The sequence below is a fragment of the Desmodus rotundus genome, chromosome 2, assembly GCF_022682495.2.
Source record: "Desmodus rotundus isolate HL8 chromosome 2, HLdesRot8A.1, whole genome shotgun sequence".
NCBI classification, from domain to species: domain Eukaryota; kingdom Metazoa; phylum Chordata; class Mammalia; order Chiroptera; family Phyllostomidae; genus Desmodus; species Desmodus rotundus.
In genome coordinates, this window is record NC_071388.1 from 58,092,612 (window position 1) to 58,118,530 (window position 25,919).

Below are 25,919 nucleotides of genomic sequence, written 5' to 3' on the forward strand. Positions count from 1 at the left end.
AGCCTGTCTGCCCCTGTCCAGGGCACTCTGACCTTTCACCTGTCCTTGAGACACACCAAGTCCACTCCCATTTCAGGTCGTAAAGACTTATCATTTCTTTTGCTTCCAAGGGCCTTTATCCAGATTTCACAGGAGTGTGAGTCTCATTCAGTTTTCCATTCAAGCGTCCTGTCCTCATAGAGGACCTTCTCAGCTACCACAGCTAAGGCAGTCCCAGTACCCACTGCCTCCTCCCCTCGAGTACTCTTCATCCCATGACCTTATTGTAACATCTTTATATCCTCCATCATCAGTGCTTGGAATCATTTCACTTGTGTAGAGATTTTGTTTTTCATGCCCCAACTAAAAAGAAAGCTCCTTCAGGACTGGTCACACAGCCTTGGCACTTGGTAAGTGCTCACTAAACACTGGTTGGATGACTAGCAGGCAGTCTCAGTGACACTTAAGGGCTTCATTGACCACCCATGTGCCGCTCACGCCCAAGCCCAAATCTGCAGCCCAGGACGCATCTCCGGGTTGCCCCTGCTGGCGCCATTGCTGTCCGAGGGATTGCACTGCCTTCATGTTATAAAGGACAGCTCATTACCTTCCACTCCACACCTGCTCTTCCTCCTGCATTCTGTGTCTTGGTGCGTGGCACCACCATCTTCCTCACTACCTGTGCTAGAAATTTCAGACTTGTTTTCTTCGTGTCTTCCTTTTCTCATGCTCTACACCTGTGCCACTGATCACTGAGGCTGGAATAGTTTATCTCAGAAATGTCTGAGACCTCTGTTTCCTTGCCTTCACCTCAACCAGCTCCACCTTCTTTCAGGCTGAGATCATCTGTCACCTGAATGTACTTTGAGAAGCACCAACAAAACTTCACCTCCCTTCAGCCCTCTGCTCAAATGTTATCTCCTTTTCTGGCTGAAATAGCCTTCCCCTTCCCACATCCTCTTTGCTGCTTTCTTTTCCTTCATAGTTCTTATTTCTATTTAAAATTTGATTTTGTTGTTGTTGTTAATGTGATGGTGCTTGCTTTCCCCACTGAAATAGAAGCTTCAAAAGGGTGGGAACCTTGCTACTCTCACTCACAGCTCTATGCCTGCTTTCTCAGTGGTGCCTGGATCACGGTGAACATTCAGTGCATTAGTTGGTGAATGAAGTTCTGCTCCACTCCCCAAATCCATTCTGGGCATGTGCTGCCCCCCTCACCCTCAGCAGCCCAGCAGGCTGGCCTGCACTTCTGGGTGCATACCAGGCTGTTTCTGGCTCCGGGGCTTATTAGTTTGCTGCCTCTTCTGTCTGAATTTTTCTGACTCCTTCCCCTCACCCTCCTACCAATAGTTTATTATGCAACACTGGCGTCATCTTCTCCAGGAAGTCCTGCTTGACTACACCATTTTCTCACTTCTCCAAATAGCTTAGACTGCTCAACTGGTTGTCATAATACACTTTGAAACGATCATTGAGCATACATTCTGCTCTGAAATGGTTAGCTTTCAAACACTAGTAGAGAACTATTTGAGTCCAAGCGTCATGTCTCATCTAGGCTGTGGGCTCTGCTTTAGTTATGCTCTTGGGCGGCAAGGAGGCCCTCAGTAAAATGGGTTTAATATACTGAGACAGTGACTGGCAATGGTGTGCACTAGGAACCAAGGCCCTAGAATCTCTTGTGCCCTCTATGTCTCTTGTATGTCCTCTCACTTTCTCTACCCACAGTCTGCCCTGCTTACAGTTTCTGCCCTATCATGACTTGGGCATGCATTCCACATTAGTTTATCATGACCCAACCTTATTTCATGACACCTTTCATTTTCTGCCCCTACTAATAACCAACTTATCTTTCTACATTTCCCAATTTGAATTTGCAAGACTAATACTAATGAATAATATTAAATATGAATGGTTAATATTCATCAAATGCTTATATGCTCTGTATTTTTCTAAGTACTTTACATGAATAAACTAATTTAAAATTCACAAAATCACCAACTGGTAAGTATATTATTGGCTCCATTTGACAGCTGAGGAAACTGAGACATTATGAGATTAAGTAACTTGCCCAAGTTTTTCATATCCAGTAAGTAGTGCAACCAGGAGTTGGACCTGGGTAATCAGGATCCTGTGCCTGTGTTCCTGTCCTCTGTGTCATACTTGTCTCCAAACAGAATCTAATTGGCTCAGCTGTGAGAGCTGATGTCACTGGACAGCCTATGGATTGGCTGCCTTAAATTAATGTGATGGCCTTGGCAGTAGAAGCTGGGGCGTGTGTCTTGGCTTCTCATACACATCTGTAGGCTCAGACACGGTAGTAGGTTCATAATAAATACTTGCAGATAAGAAGGAAGGGAGGGAGAGAATGAAGGAGGTCAGCCTCATTAGCGTTCTGGACGCATACAAAGCTTCTAAACATGCTTACTTTTCTTGTCTGGGATTTCCTAACACTGGTAATCTTAGAGTCACAGAATGCTAAAGATAAAAAGATCCTAAAAGACCAGCCCACTCAATTCCCCTTTTTATAGAGTAGGAAACTGAGACCCAAAGATATGGTGAGTTGCCTGAAGTTACTCAGCAAGCTGGGAGCAGAATTTGGCTTGGAATTTATGTCTAGAGGACCCTATCTAATGCCTAGAAAGCCTCCTCTTTCACTTGCCTTTCCCTTTTTTTCTTTCTGGTTCCCTCTCTTTCCCTTCCTGCCTCCACTCCACAGGCAGACACATGGATAAGTTTATTGTCTCTCAGCTGATCCTTTCCTTTCTGGATGTTCTATATTATAACCCATAATCTTGAAATGGGGCTGTTCTTCTGTTACTTTTTTACTGTGGTGTTGTATTTCTTGACCTTGGCCTCGCTCTCTTTTGTGGGTTGATTCCTCTTTGCCATGCTTGTTTACTCACAGAGCAGGATCTACAGTACTGACCTCATCCCCCAACCTTCCTCCACCCTCACAAATCTGGCTTCCGTTAGCAGAGCTCACTCTTTTTTACTGGAGAATTATGGAATTATTCTGTAGAGACCAAGTAGTGGTTCTGCAGGTATGCTGCAGGAATGCTTTGATAAACATTTTTTAAACTATGGGTCACCCTTGACATAATAGACTTAGTTTCTCTAAACCTTCTTGCTATACTTAAACTTTCTTATAAAATGCTTGACTTATATGTGTAGCACTGGTAACAAAGGACTTTAAACACTGGTCCAAGTGCATTCATTTTATCTCGTGACTTAAATGATTTGCTATGTTTTTAGTTTACTGTGAAGATCACTCACAGGTGAGCTTGGAAAGCTTTAGCCTGACACTGTACAGCCACCTCCTTGGTCCTCCACAGCTGTGGCCACATAGCCCCAGGCCCAGGAAACAATTTTAATTGCGTAGGAGGGGATAGGTGAAGATTCCAGGCCAGTAGCTCAGAGGTTTGGTGGAAAGTTAGTGTTCCCCATTCTAGGATCTTGTCTTACTTACTCTTGACCAAGCCTCCACTTTGTGCTCCAGAACATAAGTTCCAGTATCCTAGCTTACCTTTCAGATTTTAGAACTGAGGTTCTATTCTCTGAGCCTGGAACTGAAGTTCCTACTCTGAACCCCCATCTCTTGGGTCAAATTTCTGTTACATGCTGTCAATCATCAGCTTGTCTAGTTTTGTCTGTTATGTAATTCATTCATTTATTCATTTACTACCTTGATGCTATGCTATGGTAGTAAATGGTTCAACCATCAGCCCCTGATGGATCTCCCTGAAGCTCACCTTCTGCCTTTCTCAATCTTACCAACTGCCAGTTGCAGACTGACCTGCCTATCCTAGGACGCCCACTAGCAGGACTTAAGATAACTATACGTGGGTTCTTCCTGGCCCATCTGGCTTTCCCTAAGTGGTTGCCTCACCTCAGGATCTCAGCTCTCCCTGGCTCAACCTGTCCATTGCTGAGGAGCCCTGATTCTCAAAACTACAGTGAAGGCTACATGACTTATTTTTTATTTACTTATTAATTTTTTGTTTTTTCTCTTTCTTTTTTTTTTTTTAGTTTTTTTCTTCTCTTATTGTTGACTGCTATGTGATTTAAATCCTCGTTAACAGTAGGGTACCTCCATCAAGCCCTGTATTTTATTCTGCCTTAATTCCCTATCTAGGAGCAATGTTATAACTATCAATTTCAGTTCCTTGCCATAAAGCAGTTCTAATTTCCAAAAGAACAAAGATTAAAATGGATGTTTTTTTCTCTTAATGCTCATGCTCAACTTTTATTTCTCCAGAGAATTTCTAAGCAAGTTAATCAGCACCATTTATTGGCTAATCCATCCCAACCAATTTGTAATGCCTCCTTTGTCACCCATTAAATTCCTTCATAAGTTTAGGAATTCTGTTGGGAAATATAAATTTACTTGAATAATGCTATGTTGTTCCAGGAAATACAATTAAAATCTACAACTGAAGTGAAAGTAAAACTAATGAGGCTTAAGCTTCATGGCCTCTCACTATATGAGCTTTCTAATTCTCTTTTTAATTTTGGATTATTTTTAAGAGGACCCCCAATATTTACAAAACCTGGATCCACTCACTTTCTGCTTGCAAACCCATCCATCTTCCATGCCCAAGCCACAAAGAAAAGCAGGTGTAGACAATAGTGCCTGTTCTAGGGAATCACATCCAACCTCTCCTCATACGGTCCCTGTACCCCGAGTTTCTGGATTCCTCATCCAGTCTCTGAAATCAATATCTGCCTATATGACTTGGGCTTTTTATTCTTTAATGTAGAAACCATTTCTCTGGTTTGGGTTTCTCCTAATGAGAGACAAAACATTGATCAGAACTTAAAAAGCACAAGTAAAAATAGGTATACATAAAGGATGCTGGATTGGCAGTGTAAGTTGTTGGAAACAACCCAATCTTGAGTATATGATTCCAATTTATTAGCAGTATGACCTCTAGCAGGTCAGTTAACTTCTCTGAGCCTCATTTGTAAAAGGAATTAAAATGGCACAATAGGTCCCCAAGGGGCCAAAGGGAGCCTAGTAGAGGGACCAAGGAAAGGGAGAGCCCAGATTTCAGGGTCTGAGCTGACAGAAGCCTGCTGCTGGAATAGTCTCTCAGATGCACTGTGTTCAGGCTGGTTATGAATACAAGCCATGAGGCGTTTACAGTAGAAAGTACCAATGGCATCACTCTATAAGTAAAAGACATTCATTCATTCACTCATTTATTTAGGCACATCTTGTTCCAGAAAGGATTAATATTGGTTTAAAAAAGGATATAAGAAATATAGACAGACTAACAAGTGGGCAAGAACATAGATAAGAAAGAGGAAAGTATGGGCCAGGATGAGACTTAGGAGCTAGAAATGGGCTAAACTGATCATCTGTCCCTTATAGGTTGATACAAGAGGAGGTGTGTATGTGTGTGTGTTGTGTGTGCCTATATAATGTGTTCTAGACCTCAAGTCACAATATCACAATTAGGGGATATTTAGCTTTGATAAATTCTCAATAAATTAATCATTAAATATTCTACCACCAAAAAAGTCCCTTAATCTCCTTATTACTACCTTCTTCATAACTGCTGCAATATTACCGTCTCTCCATCCACAGTACTCAAACTATTCTGAGTTCACCAATGACCTTTAAGCCAAATCAAAACTTTTTTTCTTAGACATTGTTTTGGGCCTTCTCTGGCATCCTGAAAATTGTCTCTTCTTTGTCACCTGTAGCAATGCAAAGTCCACTTCTCCTCTTCACTCTGACAGTTTTCTGGGTCTCATTTCCTGACTCCTGTCTACTTGCCCTAACTTAAGGGTGTCCTTAGCACTGGCCTTTCACCCTTGACATGTTCTACTCTATTTACTCTCTAAGGAAAGCACCACTCAGAGCTTGACCTACAATTCCATTGGCAGGACATCAAGCAACATCTGCTAACACAGCCATCACTCAAGCCCTAGCTCCATGTGTGTTGTGGAGTTGTACTTACAGCTTGGCCACTAACGAGCTGCGTAACTTGCAGGGGAAAAAACATACTCTCTGAGTTTCCTTATATCTAAAATTTAGGACCCAAAGCATAAGTTTCTTTTCCCAAGTTCACCACCACTGTCCTAGTGCCAGAACCTTGGTATCTCCCTCTTCTTTAATGTGGTCCAGCATGACATTCACTCTCCTTTTTCTGAATTTCTCAGATTTGTCTCATCCATTGCCAGTGGAATTTGTTAATACTGGATTATTAAAAGTCCAGTTATCACATCAAAATTACAACTGAACCACAGAACAACCATTGTTTAGAGCCACTTGAAATCTAGCTGAATATTGGTCTTACAACTAGGAAATTAAAGAAGAATCCACATCAAGACTGGTAGGAGGGGCAGAGACATAAAACAGACTGGTTTCACAACCACTTGTGGTGAATAAAAATTGGAAGGGATATCTCAGCTGTGGAGGTTCCCCCTGAGGAGTGAGGGGTCACAACCCCACACTAAGCCTCTCAGCCCAGGGTTTCAGTGCCAGGAAGAGAAGTGCCCATAATTTTGGATGTAAAAACCAGCAGGGAGTGTGGCAGAATGAGGAGGAGGCTCCTGGAGTCCCAGGCATTTCCTCTTAAAGGGTCCATTCACAGACTTAGACTCACTCCTTCTGAACTCCAGTGCTGAGGCAGCAGCTCAAAAGGCACCAGAGATATGCAGAGAGGAACTTAATTTTCTGGCGTCAGGGCAAGAGACGGAGGGGCAGCTTTCTGTCAGACAGAAGTGCTGGCAGAGGCCATTTGTTCCTTTTCTGAGATACCCCTCCCCACCTACACATACACAAGGCAGGTGGACGGGCACCATATCTGAGCATCCATCAACCTAACACTGTTTGCCCTGCCCTGGAAATTCCCTGAGACCCCACACAACTTGTAGACCCAACCAAGCTGTTTCCAATGGCTTTTCCATACAAACTGCCTGCCTTGGTTCCTGCTGAAGATTTTCCTAAAATCTCTCAAAGGTTCATAAATTGCAGATAAGCAGCATCTGGCCTTGGCGTGCCCTGTACCTCTCACTAAGTGGCCCCAGGTCTAGCAGTAGCAGAGCCAGCCTTGTTTTGCAGCTTGGTCTTGCCTGGGCACCTCCAAGCCCAGTACAAGTAGCAGCCATCTGCAGATCTCTTTGTAGTTCATGCCAGATAGCACTGGGCAGGACAGAGGTGGTGGCTGACCTTAATCTCTTCCTCCCAGGAGGCCCCAGAGCCAGTACACCTGGTAGACAGCTTCAGGCCACGTTGAAGCACTACTCAACCACTTCCATAAGCAAGACATCCAAGGGGTAGCCTCAGCGGGCACTAAAGCCCTGCTGAAGCGAGTCATGTTTCATGCAGTGGGCCCCTGCACATTTGATCCTGCACGGTGGTTGCAGCCGGTCCTTGCAGTTGATCAGCCTGGGGGTAAATCCCTCCCACTGAAGTGCTAACAGCAGTCCAGGCTCAACTACAACAGGAGGGTGTACACAACCAACATGGAGTTGGGGGAAGCAGCTCACCTGAAGCACCCACTTGGGGTAATCAGGGAGGCTGTGCCACTGGACCCTACAGGACACCTATTACACAAGTCCACGCTACCAAGACCTGTTGTAGCAGTTCTACCTAATTCATAGAAACAAACACGGGGAAGCAGCCAAAATGCAGAAACAAAGAAACAGATCCTAAATGAAAGAACAGGAGAAATCTCCAGAAAAAGAACTAAATGAAATGGAGGCAAGCAAACTATCAGAAACACAGTTCAAAACAATGGTTATAAGGATGCCCAAGGAACTTAGTGATAACTTCAACAGCATGAAAAAGACACAGAAACCATTAAAAAGAACCAGCCAGAAACAAAGACTAATTTATAGGGAATCAACAGTAGAGTATATGAAGCTGAGAATCAAATCAGTGATTTGGAATATAAGGAAGCAAAAAACACCCAGTCACAAAAGCAAAAAGAAAGAAGAACTTTAAAAAATGAGGCTAGCTTAAGTAGCCTCAGGGACAACTTCAAGTGTACTAACAGTTGTATCAGGGGGTGCCAGATGGAGAAGTGTGAGAGCATGGAATTGAAAATCTATGTGAAAAAATAATGAAGGAAGACTTCCCTAACCTGTGAAGAAAATAAACATACAAGTATAGGAAGTATAGAGTCCCAAACAAGATGAACCCAAAGAGAACCACACCAAAATACATCATAATGAAAATAACAAGCTGAAGAAAAGAGAGAATCTTAAAAGCAGAAAGAGAAAACCAGTCAGTGACCTACAAGGGAGCTCTCATAAGATTGTCAGCTGTTTTTCAGCAGAAACATTGCAGGGCAGAAGGGATTAGCATAAAATATTCAAAGAGATGAAAAGCAAGAGCCTACAACCAAAATTACTCTACCCAGCAAAGCTATCATTTAGAATCAAAGGACAGATAGCAAGCTTCCCAGACAAAAAAAAAAAAAAAAGCTAAAGGAGTTCATCACCACCAAACCAGTATTACATAAAATGATAAGTGGCCTCCCTTAAGAAAAAGATAAAAAATATGAATAATAAAGTGGCAATAAAAATATATCAATCAACAATTAAGTCTAAAAAACAAAGTAAATGCACAAGCAGAACAGAAAGAGACTATAGATACAGAGAACATTTTGACATTGCCAGATGGGAGGGACACTGAGGGGATGGGTGAGAAAAGTGAAGGGATCAAGAAGTACAAAGTAGCAGTTACAAAATAGTCATGGGGATGTTAGGTATAGCAGTGAGCATAGTTATTAATACTTTAATAACTATGTATGGTATCAGATCGGTACTAGATTTATTGGGATTATCACTTAGTAAGTTATATAATGTCTACTCATTGGGTTGTACACCTAAAACTTATATAATATTGTATGTCAACTGTAATTGAAAAATAAAAAATTATTTTAAAATAGAAAAGAAGTAGTTTATATTGGAAAAGCATGCCTGAGCCAGGAGTGAATTTAGCTAGAACTGTAAACAATTTGGGAAAATCAGGTTTCAATTTTTGATAATAATGGAGTTCATAAAGCAAATACTATTTACTGGTATTCAGAGTATATTAAATTGTAAATTTTGGAAAAGTCAAATAAGCACTATCCTAAATTATAACAAAAATAAATATGAGAAATAACAAGGATAATTTATGTCAAAGTTTTGAGAGCCTCAATTAAAAATAACATAAAAGAATAAACAAATATGATAGGAGGAGTAACAAAAATGCAAATTTAGCACTATAAAGAGCAAAACTGCTTAACTCAAGAATGTCTACAAAGCCCTATTGTAAGTTAGAAGAACTCAAATTCCATTGCAACAAATGTTACAGCACAACGTTACCTAAAAATGTGCTAATTGTTAGCAAAGACCCATTCACTTCAGTCAAGAATCTCTGTAAGGTTTGAACCATTTCCAATATGGTTAAAGTACACCTGACCGTCCCTTGAGTTTGTCTCACTGGTATATGGCTAGAAGTACAGTATTTAAAAGGAGGTTGCATCTGCCACGAAGGGTAAAGGCCAGCTCACTGAGGCAGCAGTTTGGCCTGCACAGTACTGGCCTCACCCTGTTTAAAAGATTGTTTAATATAACCAACAATATTTTAAAATGAGATTGCGTAAAGCAAGGCTCAGAACACTGCTTATCATGCTACCACTTGTGTTAAAAAGCGGAAAAAGAATATATACTTGAACTTGCTTTTATATATGCTCGAAATATATTTGAAAAGGAAATTATAAACTTGCTCTTCCATCCTGAGAAAATATTAAGTCCTCTTGCTTTAAGTAAAGAAAACAAGACATGGCGGGGCTATGAGACCTTTTGTATGTCTTAGTCTACAGAACCACACACCAAAGAGGGTTGTCGCTAATCTCCATCCATATCACGCTTTCAGAGGCTTTAGTTTAGAAACACCTCCTCCATGTGTTGTGAATCTGGTATCAAAGAAGTGCTGAGTAGTAGCTGGTATCAAGGGTAGAGGGCAGTACCAATGTCGATCCGATAGTCCCTGAGGGTGTTGCAGTCGTACATCTCCAGTCCGCTTGGGGTCCTGAGACAGAAGACACTCACGGGGAAGCCACATCTCAAAGATATCAGCGTTCTCAGCTCAGACACTTTCTTACAAAAAAGGGGAGTGCTGTCCATTATTGGCATCGTCTCTTGGGTAACAGCATTGAACACATGCAGAGTGGGCTTATTTTCTTTCTGCGGGAAGAGAAAAGGAAGGAACTCAGGAATAATCACCCTCTGGAGGTTGGGACAGGGACAAATATTTTGAAAGGTGGCTCTGCGTGCCTCTAGCTGAGGATGAAAGCAAAGGTCAGGTAAGCCCCCTGAGTTCCAGTCTGAGTCTTGCTCTTCTGTCAGAGGACATTAATGAGTGCTGCTGCTTTGAGTAAAGTGAAGGAGACGTGGCGGGGCTTTGAGAGCCTTCTGACTTCTTAGTCTGCAGGCCCAGATACCCAGTGTTGATAACGTATCTGCGCTGCGTTAGTTTCAAAACAACTCCTCCGTTGGGCTGCACTTTCATACGGAAATGCTATGGATTCTAAACCTTCACTTAAAAAAAAATCCCTTCTGGGAGGTTATCTCTGGGGCATGGAACTAAGGTCAGGTTGGGAGGGGAATTTTGCTTATCATTTTATGTGCTTCGTTGTCTGTATCATTTGACCTTAAAAAAAAACATGTGCATTTATATTTATTATATCAAAAAGGAAGTTCTAAATGTGTGTGAAAAAAAAGTTTCCTTTGTTCCTTTTACTTTCATTTTGTAATCTTATTAGGAAAGCAAGTAGAACTGAAATATCTGAAATAGAGTAGAGACGGAAAGTTTGGGGAAAGTATTAATCCTTCTGTTAGCAACAGTTAAATCAAGCCAAACCAAAACTAAAAGCAGAGGAATTGGGGAAAATGGGAAAGTGGTTGGGAGGGAAAGATGATTAACATTTCCATTTTTCTAACAACAAAGAAATGAAACTGGCTTTACTTCCCCTTCAGCAGATTCAGGTCAGTCACGGTTTTGTTCAGTGCCTTGTGGTCGGCTCGGCAGCCGTGGGTCACAGAGCTGCCACTGAGTGCCCTGGTAACCCCCTCTCAGGGAGGCGCCTTGAGCAAAATGAAGAAGCCAGCAACTGTCCTCCCGTTTCCTCAAGGCGGCTCTGCTCTGGTAGTAACCACTCTCTTGTCCCTCTCGTTTCCAGCCCCCTCCTTTTCCCATCAAAATTCATCTCTGGTTTCTCCAGGGGCCCCTCCCTGCTTAGGCTTATAAAGCCTTAAATTGATTCCCCACCTCCCAGATAAAACTTTGCTATAATATAATCAGCATTAGATCCCTTTGAAAGAACCTTTAAGGAGTAATGAATGCTATTGATGAAAGTTTAGGCTGCGGTGCTTTAATCCACGGTCCATTCTGCTGACTCAAATCACCGGGAGCAGTTTCCAGCTCCCTTCCCCTGAGCATCAGCCATCCAGCCAGCTGAGCTGCTCCCTGAGTCTAAGGTGCTTGGGAAATGTTTCTCAATAGCTTCTCATAAATCTACTCAATACAAATGTGAAGGACATAGGATGCACCCTTCCGCTCTCACCATGCGCCTGCTTTCCTATGGCTGCATTAAAGCAAGTATGTGCTCATCCTAATCCATGTGATATTTATGGGCAGGAAGAAATTTTCATGAAAACTGAATAATGCTATAGAATTGTGCACCTGAAACCTATATAATTTTATTAACCAATGTCACCCCAATAAATTTAATAAAATTCAAAAAAAAGAATAAAAGGCTAAAAGAGAAAAATTATGTTTGATATAATCATTGTTTCTTCTTTAATGATTACTCTGATTTTCCTTTAGCCCTTGGTATAGGTACTAACTTATGTTTATAATTAAATGAGTAATGTACAAACAGAGTGGTAAGGGCCCACATCACTCTTAACAGCTAATCATTTACTATATAATGTTAGAGAAATAAGTTTGAAAGGTGCTTCTTGGAGTACAAATAACCATATATTTATATATATGTAAATATATATATATTTTACGTTGGTTATATGGAGGGGGGAGCAGGTAGATGCTGATTAATAGCAATTTACTAACTCACCTTATCTATGTAAGAAAAGTGATCTATCTATCTATACGATATCCTTTCCCAAATATTCAGAATGAGGTACACTGGTAGTTGTACCCAAGGAAGCCAGATGCTATTAAATAAACAACATATATACAAATCATTCTTGGACATACATAAAATTAGATATTTCCCCTTTACAAAAAAACCAAGACACCATGGTAGGAAGTATGCCAAGTTTCTTACTTTTTATTTTTTATAGGATTTTTATTTATTTGTTTGTTCATTTTTAGACAGAAGGGAATAGAGGGAGAAAAAGAGGGAGAGAAACATCAATGTGTGGTTGCCTCTCCCATTTCCCCTGCTGGGGACCTAGACTGTGATGCAGGCATGTGCCCTTATTGGGAATCAAACCTGTGACCCTTTGGTTCACAGGCTAGTGCTCAATCCACTGAGCCACACCAGCCAGGGTAGTTACTTACTTTTTAATAAAAAAAAATACATAGATATATTTTGTGGGAGTAATTCTACTGTTGTCTTCAAAATACAAATGTGATTTGCTCTACCACAGTTGTTTGGGGAGGCGGAATTGAGTTCTTTTTCTTGATTATCATGTGATAGATTCTGGATTCAATGGGGAAAAAAGTGTGGAATAGGCCAAGGATCAAAAGTGGCAAGTTCCCTGATCTTGACAACCCTGTTGGCTCTCTGGCCAATGGCGCGGCCAGTTCAGTCCCTGATCCTACTGTGACAGCCTTTGGCCATGAAAGGAGACCAGCACAGAAAAAGCCTTCCTGCGGTATGAAGCATCTGCTAGCTAAGTAAACAAGGTATATTCCTATATTTTGACTCTGCAACAGTCTCTTTAAACTGTTTAAATGGGAATATCCTTGGCTCAGAGGGTACTGCTCGCCTGGCTCTTCACATTACTCTCGTTGATCGTGTTGGTGTAGAAACTGGATGAGAAGGTACCTTGGAACTAGTTTCTCATATTTATTCCAGTCTGGATAACTGATACTTTTCTGGTCATCCTGATTGTGAAAATGGCTGGGCAATGCAAGTCTGGCTTTGACCCTCGACCTGGATCACACAATATTTAAAAACAAAACAAAACTGGTACCTCATTGCAATGTCACTGAAATTAACCTTCTGCGTTGCACCCTGTGCTAGACTGGAACCGTTTACTGCCCCGAATCTGTCCTATGTCTTTGTTTCTTTTTGGACCTTACTGGCAGGGGCTTTGATAGAGCTTGGCTGTGACGTCTTTTTGTGTGTGTGTGAGAGACTGACTTCCAAGGACATCATCTTATTTTCTTGCTGTTCAACAAGCTGTCATTAAAGTATCTGAATCTTTGCAAGTTTGAAGAATACCCAACAACTAAGAAAAATACCAAGTGCAGTTTTACACTGCTTCCATAAAGTAGTCTTGGTGACTCATGGACTTCCAGTCAACCCAAAGCTTAATTGTTCGATATTTGAGTTATTAATATCTTTATTGTCCCTACTTAAATAAAATTTGTTTTGGATCTTAATAAAACAAAAAATGCTATTCAGTATAAATACATACATGTGCATTAGCAATAAAATAGGAAAAGTTAAAGAGAAACAGATGAAATCAGTTGATGTAAATTTTGAACACTGCTGTATCTTTTCTTCACAAGTTTTGCTTTTTCGTATTTTGCTATCTTGGAGCTGCAGCACCAAAAAGCAGAAACTTTCCCCAACTATTCCAGAGTAGACCAAAAGAGGAAATACTGTTTGTTTTTGTTGAACTGAATGAATTCTAGTTGAGATGTCTTCACAGAAGTCTAAACCTCATAAACTTCTCTCTTGGCATCCTGAGAGGTGGTACTGGGTGTCTAGGACACAGAACTGGATTCACCAAAGTCTTTACCTACTACTTTTTTGTGTCTTATCTTAGAAGAGAGCCACTTTTTAGAACATATTTTCACTTACAAGTTATACATTTTTAAGCATGTTTAGACTAGATGGAGGTGGAAGAGAGTATAAGGGGGTTAAATGGTAATGGAAAATATACAATAAAAATAAAAATAAATAAATAAAAAATAAAAAGGGAACATATTTATACATATTTTTGTGTATTTTAAAAGTATGTTTAAAATCTAAAATCACATATGATGTCTCCTGAATTTTTGTGTTGTGCATTTTGAGTGCCTTTCAAAAGCTACAATGTATATCATTTTGAATCAGTTTTAGACCAACTAATATAGCTCAAACTTCTTCAACTTCTCTGATAGACATCTACTCAATGGTACCACAATTAACCTAATCTCTTGCTATTAAAACAGCATTCCAAGGATTCCAGAAAAGATTAAGTTTTAACCTAGCCCTGCCTTCCATGGGTTGGTGGAAGTGTGGTGATAGATGGCAGGAAACCAACAGCGTTAGGGAGATTGAGGCCAGATAGTAGCTTCTCAACCCAGTCTGCAGCAGGGCTGGACCTGTGACTTGGGAGCCCCCAATAAGCCTACCCATCCACCCCCACTTAGGATTAGGAGCCAGTAAGGCACCACCGAAGCCATGGAGATGGAAGGGACCCTGCAGAGGCAGATCTGCAGCATTCCTGGCCTGGCAGCAGGGCTGTCAGCAGTGCCCGGTGCCTGCTTTAAGGGCTCAGGGCCTGCTGCAGTGATAGCCTTTCTGGAGTAGTTCTGGGGCATGATTTAGAAATTGATTCTGGCTGCCTGAACTCTGAGCTAGATTCCCCAATCTTCCTGTCAGACTGTGAACGGCCCAATTTCTGCTGAAATTCAGGGTTCATTTCTGCTGTTGTAGCTAAGAACCCTGATTCTGGCTAAGGAAAAGGGCACCTTGCCTTCAGGCTGGAGGGAGAGGAGGGGTGCTAGAGTAAGAGAGGGAATTTAAACCCTGAAATGCATCTTAGTACTTGCTTCTGATAACAATCACATCCCTTCTTGTTAACTTTCATACTTTACCTCTCAAGGTCTTTTCTTTATTTATTTTTAGAGAGAGAGGAAGGGAGGAAGGGAGGGAGAGAAACATCAATGTGTGATTGCCTCACACCCTCCCTACTGGGGACCTGGCCCACAACCCACGCTTGTGCCCTGACTGGGAATCAAACTGGCGACCCTCCAGTTTGCGAGACAATGCCTAACCCACTGAGCTACACCAGCCAGGGCTCAAGGTCTTTTATCAATTAATTTTTCAACGCATATTTATAAGAGCCTAGTATGTGCCAGTTACTGTTCCAGCTTCTGGAACAACAGTGAACAAAATGAAGCAACAGTTTCCACATAACAGTTAGAATGAAGGAGGCAAGTGCGACGGCATGTCTGCATGCTGACAGTCACCTGGCCTTGGCAGTGCCTCACACCAGGGCCTGCAGGAACTCGGTGAACTGCAACAGCATCCACAGTGAATGGCAGGACTGACTCCTGCGTTAATAGAACTTGAAGATGTTTGCCATAGAAAATATTTCTTACCATTTCTATGAGTTTTTTCCCAAAGAAAGAAAAATTGATGCGGTGTTCTTTCCCCACTATTCTTCTGTCACCCTCACCACCCATTCACTTTTCCCAATGTGCCCTCGTTGCCATTAAAGAAGGGGTGATATGCAGGAAAACTGGAAATGACTGTTTTTAAAATGTATTCGGAGTAGATCTCCTCTTAACTTATCTAATGTCTTTTCCTCTTTTCACACAAGCAAAACCTTGTAATCCACACAAAAATATAAACACAATAAAAAATATTTTGGAGTTATTTCGCATCTACTTTCACCTTTTAAAAAAGAAAATGGCTTCCTTGCCAAGTTTTTTAACTTTGCGAAAGTGTTTTGGTTTACATCTTCATGTTTCTAAGTGTTACTAAAGTCAATTAAGAGACTCTAGCTTTCCAGATTCTCAGAAAGTCACATAAGAAAGGTACGACTTAAATTTAGTATACATCTAATTATGCAATAAAGCAATAACATGCCTTAGAACGCAGCCTCTGATTATGCGAGATAACTCAAACCGCATAGAGCTGGTATGACTGCATTCTTTGACGCATGGAGTATGTTATGCACGAAGTATTTTTGTTGCTGGAAGCCCATTTTGAACTGTTATCATACAGGCACAGGAAATAGTATGGATTTTTGGAATAGGCTTCTTTTATCATCTAATCTAAACAGGAACTATGTTAGGATAGGGACCAATATTTATGATTTCTGCAGCTAATTCTCTTCCTTCGGATTCAAGATAACATTTTCTTTCTCAAACCCAGTGATAAGAAATTCTCTAAATGTGGTTCTATTGGAAAAGGTGAAGATTAAGATCAGTAAGATTTCCATGGAACTTGAGAGTTTTACATTAAATCCTGTCTGCTGGCCAGTTCTGTGACAGTTATATCCTGCCTTTCTTGAATAATAAGCCCTTTACACTGTTTTTTTTTCACCAACAGTTTAAACTCCAGGCAAGGTTAGAGGTCAGTGCAAAGGCAGCTTCATCACTGTGATAGATGAAGCTTTTTTGGCAGAATAAAATATTTTTATAAGTAAAACTATGAAGATAGGTTGCCTCTGGGGAGGGAAGCTGGGGGCTGGAGGTAGGAGCTAGACTTTTTACTGTATTTCCTTTCTTTTGAATTGAGTACTGTGTGAATGTACTACCTAGTCAAAAACAAATAAAATTTAAAACATTTAAAATCAAGTCAGTGCTTAGTTAAATAATGGTAATGAACTCATATCATTATCTCCAACTGAGCAAACAATAAAAATGTCTTGAACATCATTATTGGCATTGGAAAATTCTAGCAAAATTTAGAGAGTTATCTTATACAGTAACAAAACCACAGTATTTAACCATATTTAAAGACATAAAGCAAAGACATTGAAGAAATGATACAAAATTTAGTCTGTTTAAAGAAGTATGTCAGAGAGAAAAGAAGACAGCAGAGTGGTTTTTATTTCCCTTTCTGATAATGAAACATTCTTCAATAATATAAAATTAATAAGTGAATAAATGTTTATAAAATACTGAAGACAAAGATATGGTCATTTTGTTTACATAAACAGGATTATATAATGCTTATATGTCTGTAAATTGTTTTTACTACTTAATAATAAATATTTTGAGATATATATATAAATATATAAATATTTCCTTTAAATATAGTCTTCCCACTTCGTCAATGAGTAAAACATATTTTTTTAAAAAACAGTGCTCTGGCTAGGTAGCCCAGTTGGTTCGAGTGTCGTCCCCATATACCAAGGTTGAGGGTTCAGTCTCTGGTCGGGGCACACACAAGAACTAAGCAATGAATGGCCAAATAAATGGAATAACAAATCCATGTTTCTCTCTCTCTCTCCTTCTCTCTCTCTGTCTCTCTCCCCACCAAAACAATAAAATAAAAAAATTAAACAACACAATAAGAGTTAGCTTTGGCTACCATAAACAATCTTTAATGCGTAATATGAGAAAATTAGAGCCTCATGTAGCAGAGAATATGTATTTTACTAAGTTTCTCAAGCCTCATTTTTCATACAGGATAAAGAACTAGTACTGAATAATATTTCTGTCCTAGAGCCTGGCTCTTAAACTCGGTAGGCCATCTGTCTGTTTGAGAAATTGTCAAAAGTTAAAGGTCCTCCACCCAGAAAATCTCCAGGTATATAATTTTCCATATATTATGATTTTAGGGTCTTGTAAAGTTCTTAAAACACATCCATAGACCCCAAATTAAGCACCACAGATTAAGGGCCTTATAATAGAAAAGTCTATATCCATACACATAATTCATGAATGGATGCTCTGGCTGGATTTGATTACAGAACCTGCCCCTTCATGCTTATTCTTATTGACAAGTGCTTCCCTTTCCTTAGTTCACTGCCCTTAATCCATCATGGACTCAGAGAAGTGATCTAATCTTTTTCCACCAACACCAGTATTTTAGATCCTCCCCCTGGTCTTGTTCCAGTACTGGTTTGTGGGTTGCTCTGTGGTGACTGTTTGGGGCAGCAACAAGTTAGGGAAGGGAACAGAGAGAAGGAGTAAACAAGCAGAACTCTGTAGTCACCATACGTTATTGCCCCTTACAGAATAAATTGAAGAAGAAGAAGGCAAGAAGAGAAAACCTCGTCCTAAATTGTAAAATTACTTTCACTGAATTATCCACAATGTTATTCAAAATGAAATAGACATCTTGGACAAATGTTATTCTGATCACCATACCTTAACAAAGCATTTGAGAGTTGAAGAAAAAGATATTCCAATATCAGCAAGGCTCCAGCTGTCCTTTAGGGCTGCTCCAGCATACATCAGCTCCAGATACCGCCTGCCTTGTTCATCTTCAGAGAGAGGAATGTGGAAATAGTCCTTCAAGATCAATAGCATATTGTGAAAACAGTACATCTCTACATTACTAGACCAACAGTGCAATTTCTTTTTATTTACATTTTCCACTATGCATTATAAAATATTTTGGGACAAAGGGAAGAAGTATTAGACAGGGGTTCTTAACTTGGAGTCTATAGACCTCCCCAAAGTTTATGGATAGAATTTAGACAAAAAAACTATAACTTATTTTTATTAATTTTAAATTAAATTGAGATTTTCTTTTACTTATGCATGGAGGCAACAAACCAAAGTAGCAGTAGTTGGCTGTATCTGTGACTTTGTGACCAATAGGAATCATCAATATTTTCATATCACCCTATAGTTGCTGCAGATATCTCAAAATACTATACTGATCACTCTTTTGAATTACAATAGTTATTAGATACACTGCTAGAAGTTGTTGATTCACTAATGAAGAAGCCCACATATCACTACATCACAAATTTGTTGTTTACTGTTTGAAAATTGTATTTTGGTATAACTGATTTCCTTTCTTTGTATGTATTCTATTTTATGCATTTAAAGAGATTCCGAGAAGGAGTCCATAGGCTTCCCAGACTGCCAAAGGGATCCATGACCTATGAAGTTTAAGAGCCCCTATGTTAGAAGATCTGGATTTCAGTAATCACAGTAATCTACTAAATATCATGTAAATATGATTCAATAAATGCTCCTTCGCAAATAGAAATGATCATCTCCAAGTTCAATACCATTTGATGGTCAGGACCTAAATATTTGTCTTAATTTCCCACTTTAGAGTAAATATTTATAAGAAGTTTATAAGAAAGGTATTACACCCAAATTATTTCTTATTCTGGTAAAATACAACCTCTCTTTTCCCTGAGCCTCAGTTTCCATGAATGTGCAATGAGGATGTAGCCCAGTTCTCCAAAGATCTCTTCATTTCCAAAATCCTCTCGTTCTTCACAGTTGCTTGCTCACTAAACAAGCCATCTATCTGACAACCGACATGCTCAGCTTGTATAGCTTAGAGTTACAGTCTTATTTTTGTCCTTTAATGAAGAATTACAGTAATAATATATGGCCCATGCACAACCCACAGATTTCATAAAGAGAAGTTAAAATATTTTTCTGGAGAATGTACTAACTCAGTTTTCTTTCCTAACACCTCCATAGTTACTATCTTCTTATCAGACTATTGTGCAAGCAAACAAAGATATTTGAAGTAGTTTTACTTCCTGTTTGGTAAAAATGTATCACCAAACAGTAAAATCTCTGCCCCATGTGCAGTTTGAACTTCACTGCGCAGTTAAAATTAGTATATATCCTAGTGGCTCAGGGGCCTAGTACATACCTTTATCATCAGCTTGACAGCCTTCACAGTTGCATCTGCTGAAACTTCAAATGGTTCAAAAGATCCCTCAAAGGCTACGAAAATCCTCATTTTCTCAAAAAAAAAACAAACCACAAACCCCACAACTTTTTTCAAATATCTTGTTGGATAGGTGGAAAAATTCCAATTTGCAATTAATGACAACAATGATGAGCAGAGGCAGCTGTTACTGTCCAGCCTCAAGGTGAGTTGAGAAATGTGAAGAGACAAGTCCCGCAGTATCACAGTATCAGGCAACACAGCAGCTGCATTGGAGGAAATGTTTCTCTGCTGAGGGCAGCAGTCAACAGCCACCTTGTTCCCATATTACGGAAACCAGCGAACTTGACAATAATTGGGGCAAATGTGAACAACATTCAAACATGTAATACAAAAATGCCACAAGTAAATTACTCTTTTGTGATGTGACCACCATCTACTGACTCTGGAATCCATATTCATTCAGTACAGCTGATTGAAGGACCCTTCAAAATAGATACTTAATTGGGATGCACTGGCACAGAGTGAAGCCAAACAAAGTTGCTTTTATTGAATGTGATAATCCTCAAAGTTCTCTGTAAATAACTCTGAGCTGAAGCATTCTGGTTTCCATAGCAACTTTGTGTACTTGCTCCCCAGTGGTATTTGTAATCCTGCCACGGGGTACAGAACAATACCCACTTGCACCAGGGAGATGAATGCGTAGGCAAGTGACTGTGGCGTTCCCTTTCCATCTCTGCGTAATGGAATCTGCCCAGTAGCAACACAATATAGTTTGTATTTCTTTTAGCCCCCGCCTTTACAACAATTTACCATTGTTATCTTCTTCAACTTCCTGAAACTTGTTGGTGGAAAATATTTCAAACCCCACTCAATAAATGAGCAAAGATATTCAGCACCATTATTCAAATGTATACAGTAAGCATTTTATGTAGAACTTCATTCTAAGACTCTCCTCTGAAATCCCCAATATGATATACCTGGTTTAATACTATTGTGTCTGATAATTCTTTCATATATGTAAATCTCGTCTTCTTCCTGAAATTCCTCCTAATCCAGGACAGAACCCTCACCTTGCATTTCTTTTCATTCTTAATGGCACTTAGCCCAATGTGAGTCCCATGGTAGTTGCTCAGTAAATGTTAACCTGTTGATGATTTTGTTTCAATTCCCAACCTCAGTTCCAACTATAAGAAATCTGAGAAAATGGAAAACGTAAAGGCAAAGAATTTCATTTGCAAGCTAACTCTTTTTGCCTCATATTTTCCAAGTATTGTAGCATAATGCTGTCTTCTTATGCTGTCAACATTTTAATAGAAAGTATATTAATATGGGATGTAGTTGACGTTTTGGTGTCTTGACCACACTTAACCCCCATCCCCAGCTGCTATGACTGTTGGCTGTTGAAGGCTCATAGTTCCTGCTTTCCAGAGAATTGCCCTCAGTTGACGGGAGCTGCCTGCCAGGAAAGCTAGGCACTCCCCTCCTTAACTGACTCTTAACGGGCCACCAAAGGCCCATCTTCTCATCTTAAGGTGTGAAAACTTTACAAAAGATCCGTGTAGATCAGAGGCCATGGCTGGACTTTGCCTGAGGCTATATCCTTCCTCAGCATTCCATCCTGCTTAACTCTCTCCCTCACAGTTTTTCTTGAGGAGCACTCCCTCAGTAAGTGACATGCATCCTAGTCCCTCTCAGGCTCTGCTTCCACAGGATGTAAGAGAAGTCCATATCCTTTAATAAATCACAACCAGGTGCTTTGTAGCTTCCTGAACTGCATGTTTATTTATACATGTGTGTATTTGTACACTGTGATAGCCTTGCCTTTCAGAGTAAATGCCTGGCTCAAAATTGTCATTACGTACTTGTTCCCCTGCAGCCATATTTGTAATGTGGCCTTATTCTCATCATGACAGTTGGGTGGGTCAGAATGGAACTGTCAGAATCCTTTCTCTTTGTACTGAAGGGAAATATGACTTTGTGATTGGATGTGTATACATGTAACTTAGTAGCTGTGGGTGAACCATATTCTTCCTCCAGTGAACTGAGTCAGCAGAGAAAGCTAAGAAGAAAGAATGAATCACACCTATAAAGAGTAACAGAGGACATGGAAAGATAGAGAGCACTCCTGTGATTTCTGTTGCCCTTGAATTTTGTGAGACAGCTTATCTATATATAATACATTCTCCCCATTTTATTTAAGCATGCCCGAGTTCGTGTCTGTCACTTAAAGTCAAAAGAGTTCTAACTCATTCATCTTTCAAGATTCAGCTTTCTTTGCAACAAGATAAAGATATTTATTATCACTGCTGTTTTGTGTTGTTCTCAAGATACCAACCAAAATGTTTCAACAAGAATAATAAAAATAAAAACAATAGTAAGTAAACTTATCCCTGATCTTAGGAGACATAATTGTAAAACAAGAAAATTACGGTAATTAAAATTTTATGGTACTACAATTAATGTAATAGTTCACCTAGGTGGCTGTATTTGAAATTAAAACACAGAAATTAATAGCTTTTGAAAAATGAATAACTATAAAAGATATAATAAAAAATGCTCCATTTATAAAAGAAAAAAAGACAATATTTTAGGAGCAAACTTAGAAAGAAACATGTAAGGGGTGTATAAAATAAATATGAAAACATGACCAATAAACATAAAAGACTTGAACAGGTAGATAAACATATAATTACCTTGGAAGGAAAGTTCCCAACCATTAAAGTCATCAATTTTTCCCCACTATCCGAATGGAGAGTGTTCCCATGAAACTTTTCATAAGCCAAAATGGTTCAAAGCAGAGACATTAGTCTGGTTACAGCTTTTTTCATAAAGGTGAAAATCCTCTTTGTATTTCTTTTCATTAGTGGAAACAAGTGCTAATGTAGGTCTTTTGTAAAAAGTGAAGTGGTGTAACCAAACTTTTGGCAAGCAGAGGATACCTACCTGTATGTAAATTAGTATTATCCCAATAAAAACACCAACAGAATTTTTCCAGCTTTATAAAGATATAATTGATATATACCACTGTGTACAAGACTAAGGTATACAACATGATGATTTACTATACATATATAGCAAAGTAATTACCATAACAAGGTTAGTTAATACATCCATCACCTCACAGGGTTACCTTATTATTATTTTTTTTTTGCTCTGAGAATAGTTAAGTTCGGTTCTTAGCAACTTTCAAGTACATAATACAGTATTGTTAACCCAAGGATTTTTCGAATGTAGGTAAGATAGTTCTAAAATTAATGTAGAAAATAAACCAGTATAGCTAGAAAAGCTCTGAAAAAGAAGAGTAATGAAGACAATTACTTACCAGATGTTAAAATGCATCATAAGGCTATAATAATTAAAACACTGTTGTACCAGATCATGAAGAGTTAGAAAAATCAATGGAAAAATAGAAAACCTGAAAGTGGACTCACAAGAATTTAATATGTAATTGAAGTGGTATCTTGTATCAGTGAGGATGGTGTGGGGGAAGTAAGATAAGGTTAGATTACCCTAATAAACAAAAGTGCAGCTATACTTTTTACCCTACAATATGAGATATTAAAAATGAATCAAATATTTAAGTGTAAAACATAGAACTATGAACACATTAGTCTTATAATTTTTTTTTTTTTGTACCTGGGCCACTTGCCCTTGTGACAGCATTGCTTTCCCAAGTACTTTCTTTTTTCTCATTTATTCATACAACAAATATTTACTGGGTACCTAACTACTACGTGCCACACACAGGGAGTGCTACAAAGCCAAAAAAGTCATAGCATCTGCCCTCAAGGACTTCACAGTCTAATGGAAAGGCAAGTGAGCCAAAACATTTATTACCAAGATGGAATAACTAGCAAGAGTCATATGAGCAAAGTGCTACGGAAGTTGGTAGGAAAATGATGAACTTCCATGGGGAGTTTGGCATCCTAATTATTCATTCTCACAGCTGAAGCCTTGGTATGGGTGCCACCTGGGAATGGCTTTGTGGGTGTGCAACCAGAGCAGTCACACAGGATCCTATGCCGAGAATCCCACCCCCAACCACCACTACTTGAAGGTGACGCTGATTTAGTGTTTTGTATGTGAAGCCTGACGGAGCATGCCCCTGATGGAGCATGCCCCAAGGGCTCACACAATCCAGCATTCTGCTGGTTCTCAGCCTTCTTCTCCCTGTCCAAGCCCCTTGACCTCTACCTCTTTCTACCCAGTGATGCAACAGGGTCAGGTTGATGGGGGATGAAAAAGGGAGACTGCCCATATTCTACTGTTGCTCTCCATTCCCAGTGAGGTCCTGCGCATGGAAATGAGGAGGGTCAGGGGCTCTGCAGTGACTCAGAGTAGAGCAGGGCACTGGCTGTCCCCATCCCAAGAGGACAGCAAAATGAGTTTGTTCAGTAAGCAACTCTGTGGCGCCTCACCCACCTCCAACCAGGTATGGAGCATGTTCTGTCACAGAGATTACAATCCTTTGGGCTTACCCATCTGTCATGGGTCATGGTGGCTGGCATGGGAGGACTGACTTCTCTGACCTTTGCCCTTACCCCCATTTTTAATTTTTCACTGGGTCCCAAAAATGGGGGAATACGTCTCCAAAATAGCCAGGTCTGGCCCCACCCCTCAGACCTTTGAGCTAAGAGGCAACAATCTCCTTAGCAAATTTCCTCCCTCCAGAGTCCTAGTCCCCAGTCCATTCTTTTTTTTTTTTGATATATTTATTGATTATGCTATTACAGTTGTCCCATTTCCCCCCTTCACTCAACTCCTTCCTGCCCACCCCCTCCCTCCCACATTCCCCCCCTATAGTTCATGTCCATGGGTCATACTTATAAGTTCTTTGGCTTCTACATTTCCTACACTATTCTTACCCTCCCCCTGTCTATTTTACACCTATCATTTATGCTATTTATTCTCTGTACCTTTCCCCCTTTCTCCCCCTCCCAATCCCCTATTGATAACCCTCCATGTGATCTCCATTTCTGTGGTTCTGTTTCTGTCCTAGTTGTTTGCTTAGTTTTCTTTTGTTTTGGTTTTAGGTGTGGTTGTTAATAACTGTGAGTTTGCTGTCATTTTTACTGTTCATATTTTTTATCTTCTTTTTCTTAGGTAACTCCCTGTAACATTTCATATAATAAGGGCTTGGTGATGATGAACTCCTTTAACTTGACCCTATCTGAGAAGCACTTTATCTTCCCTTCCATTCTAAATGATAGCTTTGCTGGATACAGTAATCTTGGATGTAGGCCCTTGCCTTTCATGACTTGGAATACTTCTTGCCAGCCCCTTCTTGCCTGCAAGGTCTCTTTGGAGAAATCAGCTGACAGTCTTATGGGAACTCCTTTGTAGGTAACTGTGTCCTTTTCTCTTGCTGCTTCTAAGATTCTCTCCTTCTGGTTCATCTTGGGTAATTTAATTATGATGTGCCTTGGTGTGTTCCTCCTTGGGTCCAGCTTCTTTGGGACTCTCTGAGCTTCCTGCACTTCCTGGAAGTCTATTTCCTTTGCCAGACTGGGGAAGTTCTCCTTCATTATTTGTTCAAATAAGTTTTCAATGTTTTGTTCTTCCTCTTCTCCTTCTGGCACCCCTATAATTCGGATGTTGGAACGTTTCAAGATGTCCTGGAGGTTCCTAAGCCTCTCCTCATTTTTCTGAATTCTTGTTTCTTCATTCTTTTCTGGTTGGATATTTCTTTCTTCCTTCTGGTCCACACCACTGATTTGAGTCCCAGTTTCCTTCACATCACTATTGGTTCCCTGTACATTTTCCTTTGTTTCTCTTAGCATAGCCTTCACTTTTTCATGTAATTTGTGACCAAATTCAACCAATTCTGTGAGCATCCTAATTACCAGTGTTTTGAACTGTGCATCTGATAGGTTGGCTATCTCTTCGTTGCTTAGCTGTATTATTTCTGGAGCTTTGATCTGTTCTTTCATTTAGGCCATTTTTTTTGTTGTTTTTTTTTGTGGTCTCAGTGCGCCTGTTATGTAAAGGGGCGGAGCCTTATGTATTCCCCCGGGTGGGGTAATGCTGATCGCTGCGTTTTGGATGCTGTATGTGGGGGAGGGGCCGAGAGGGAGCAATGGCGCTTGCTCCACTCTCCACCGGATTTCAATATTTCACTCTGCTACCCACAATCAAATTGGGCCCCTCTGGTGCTGGTTCCCGAGTGGGTGGGCTTGTGCACACTCTAGGCCCCTGTGGGTCTCTCCA

The 25,919-nt window shown here is 40.1% G+C and overlaps 1 protein-coding gene, 1 long non-coding RNA gene and 1 pseudogene across 3 annotated transcripts in view; 2 read left to right on the plus strand and 1 right to left on the minus strand.

Annotated features, from left to right (window-relative positions):
* The window catches only part of ANKUB1 (ankyrin repeat and ubiquitin domain containing 1), a 41,796-nt gene extending 21,745 nt beyond the window's left edge, over positions 1-20,051 (minus strand). Inside the window, exons 1-3 of one of the 2 annotated variants that reach the window (XM_024556362.3) lie at positions 19,692-20,051; positions 18,212-18,355; positions 9,951-10,167 (exon numbers count right to left, since the gene is read on the minus strand). In XM_024556362.3, the coding sequence (XP_024412130.2) occupies positions 9,951-10,167; positions 18,212-18,355; positions 19,692-19,781 (451 nt within the window). In that variant the 5' untranslated portion in view covers positions 19,782-20,051. The remainder of the gene's footprint in view (positions 1-9,950; positions 10,168-18,211; positions 18,356-19,691) is intronic. The other variant, XM_045192041.2, reaches the window with a different exon arrangement.
* Positions 1-25,919, plus strand: part of LOC139440688 (uncharacterized) — a 76,332-nt gene that overhangs the window by 26,459 nt on the left and 23,954 nt on the right. The gene's annotated exons all lie outside the window — the stretch shown is intronic.
* Positions 12,902-16,314, plus strand: LOC112300905 (transmembrane protein 60-like; annotated as a pseudogene).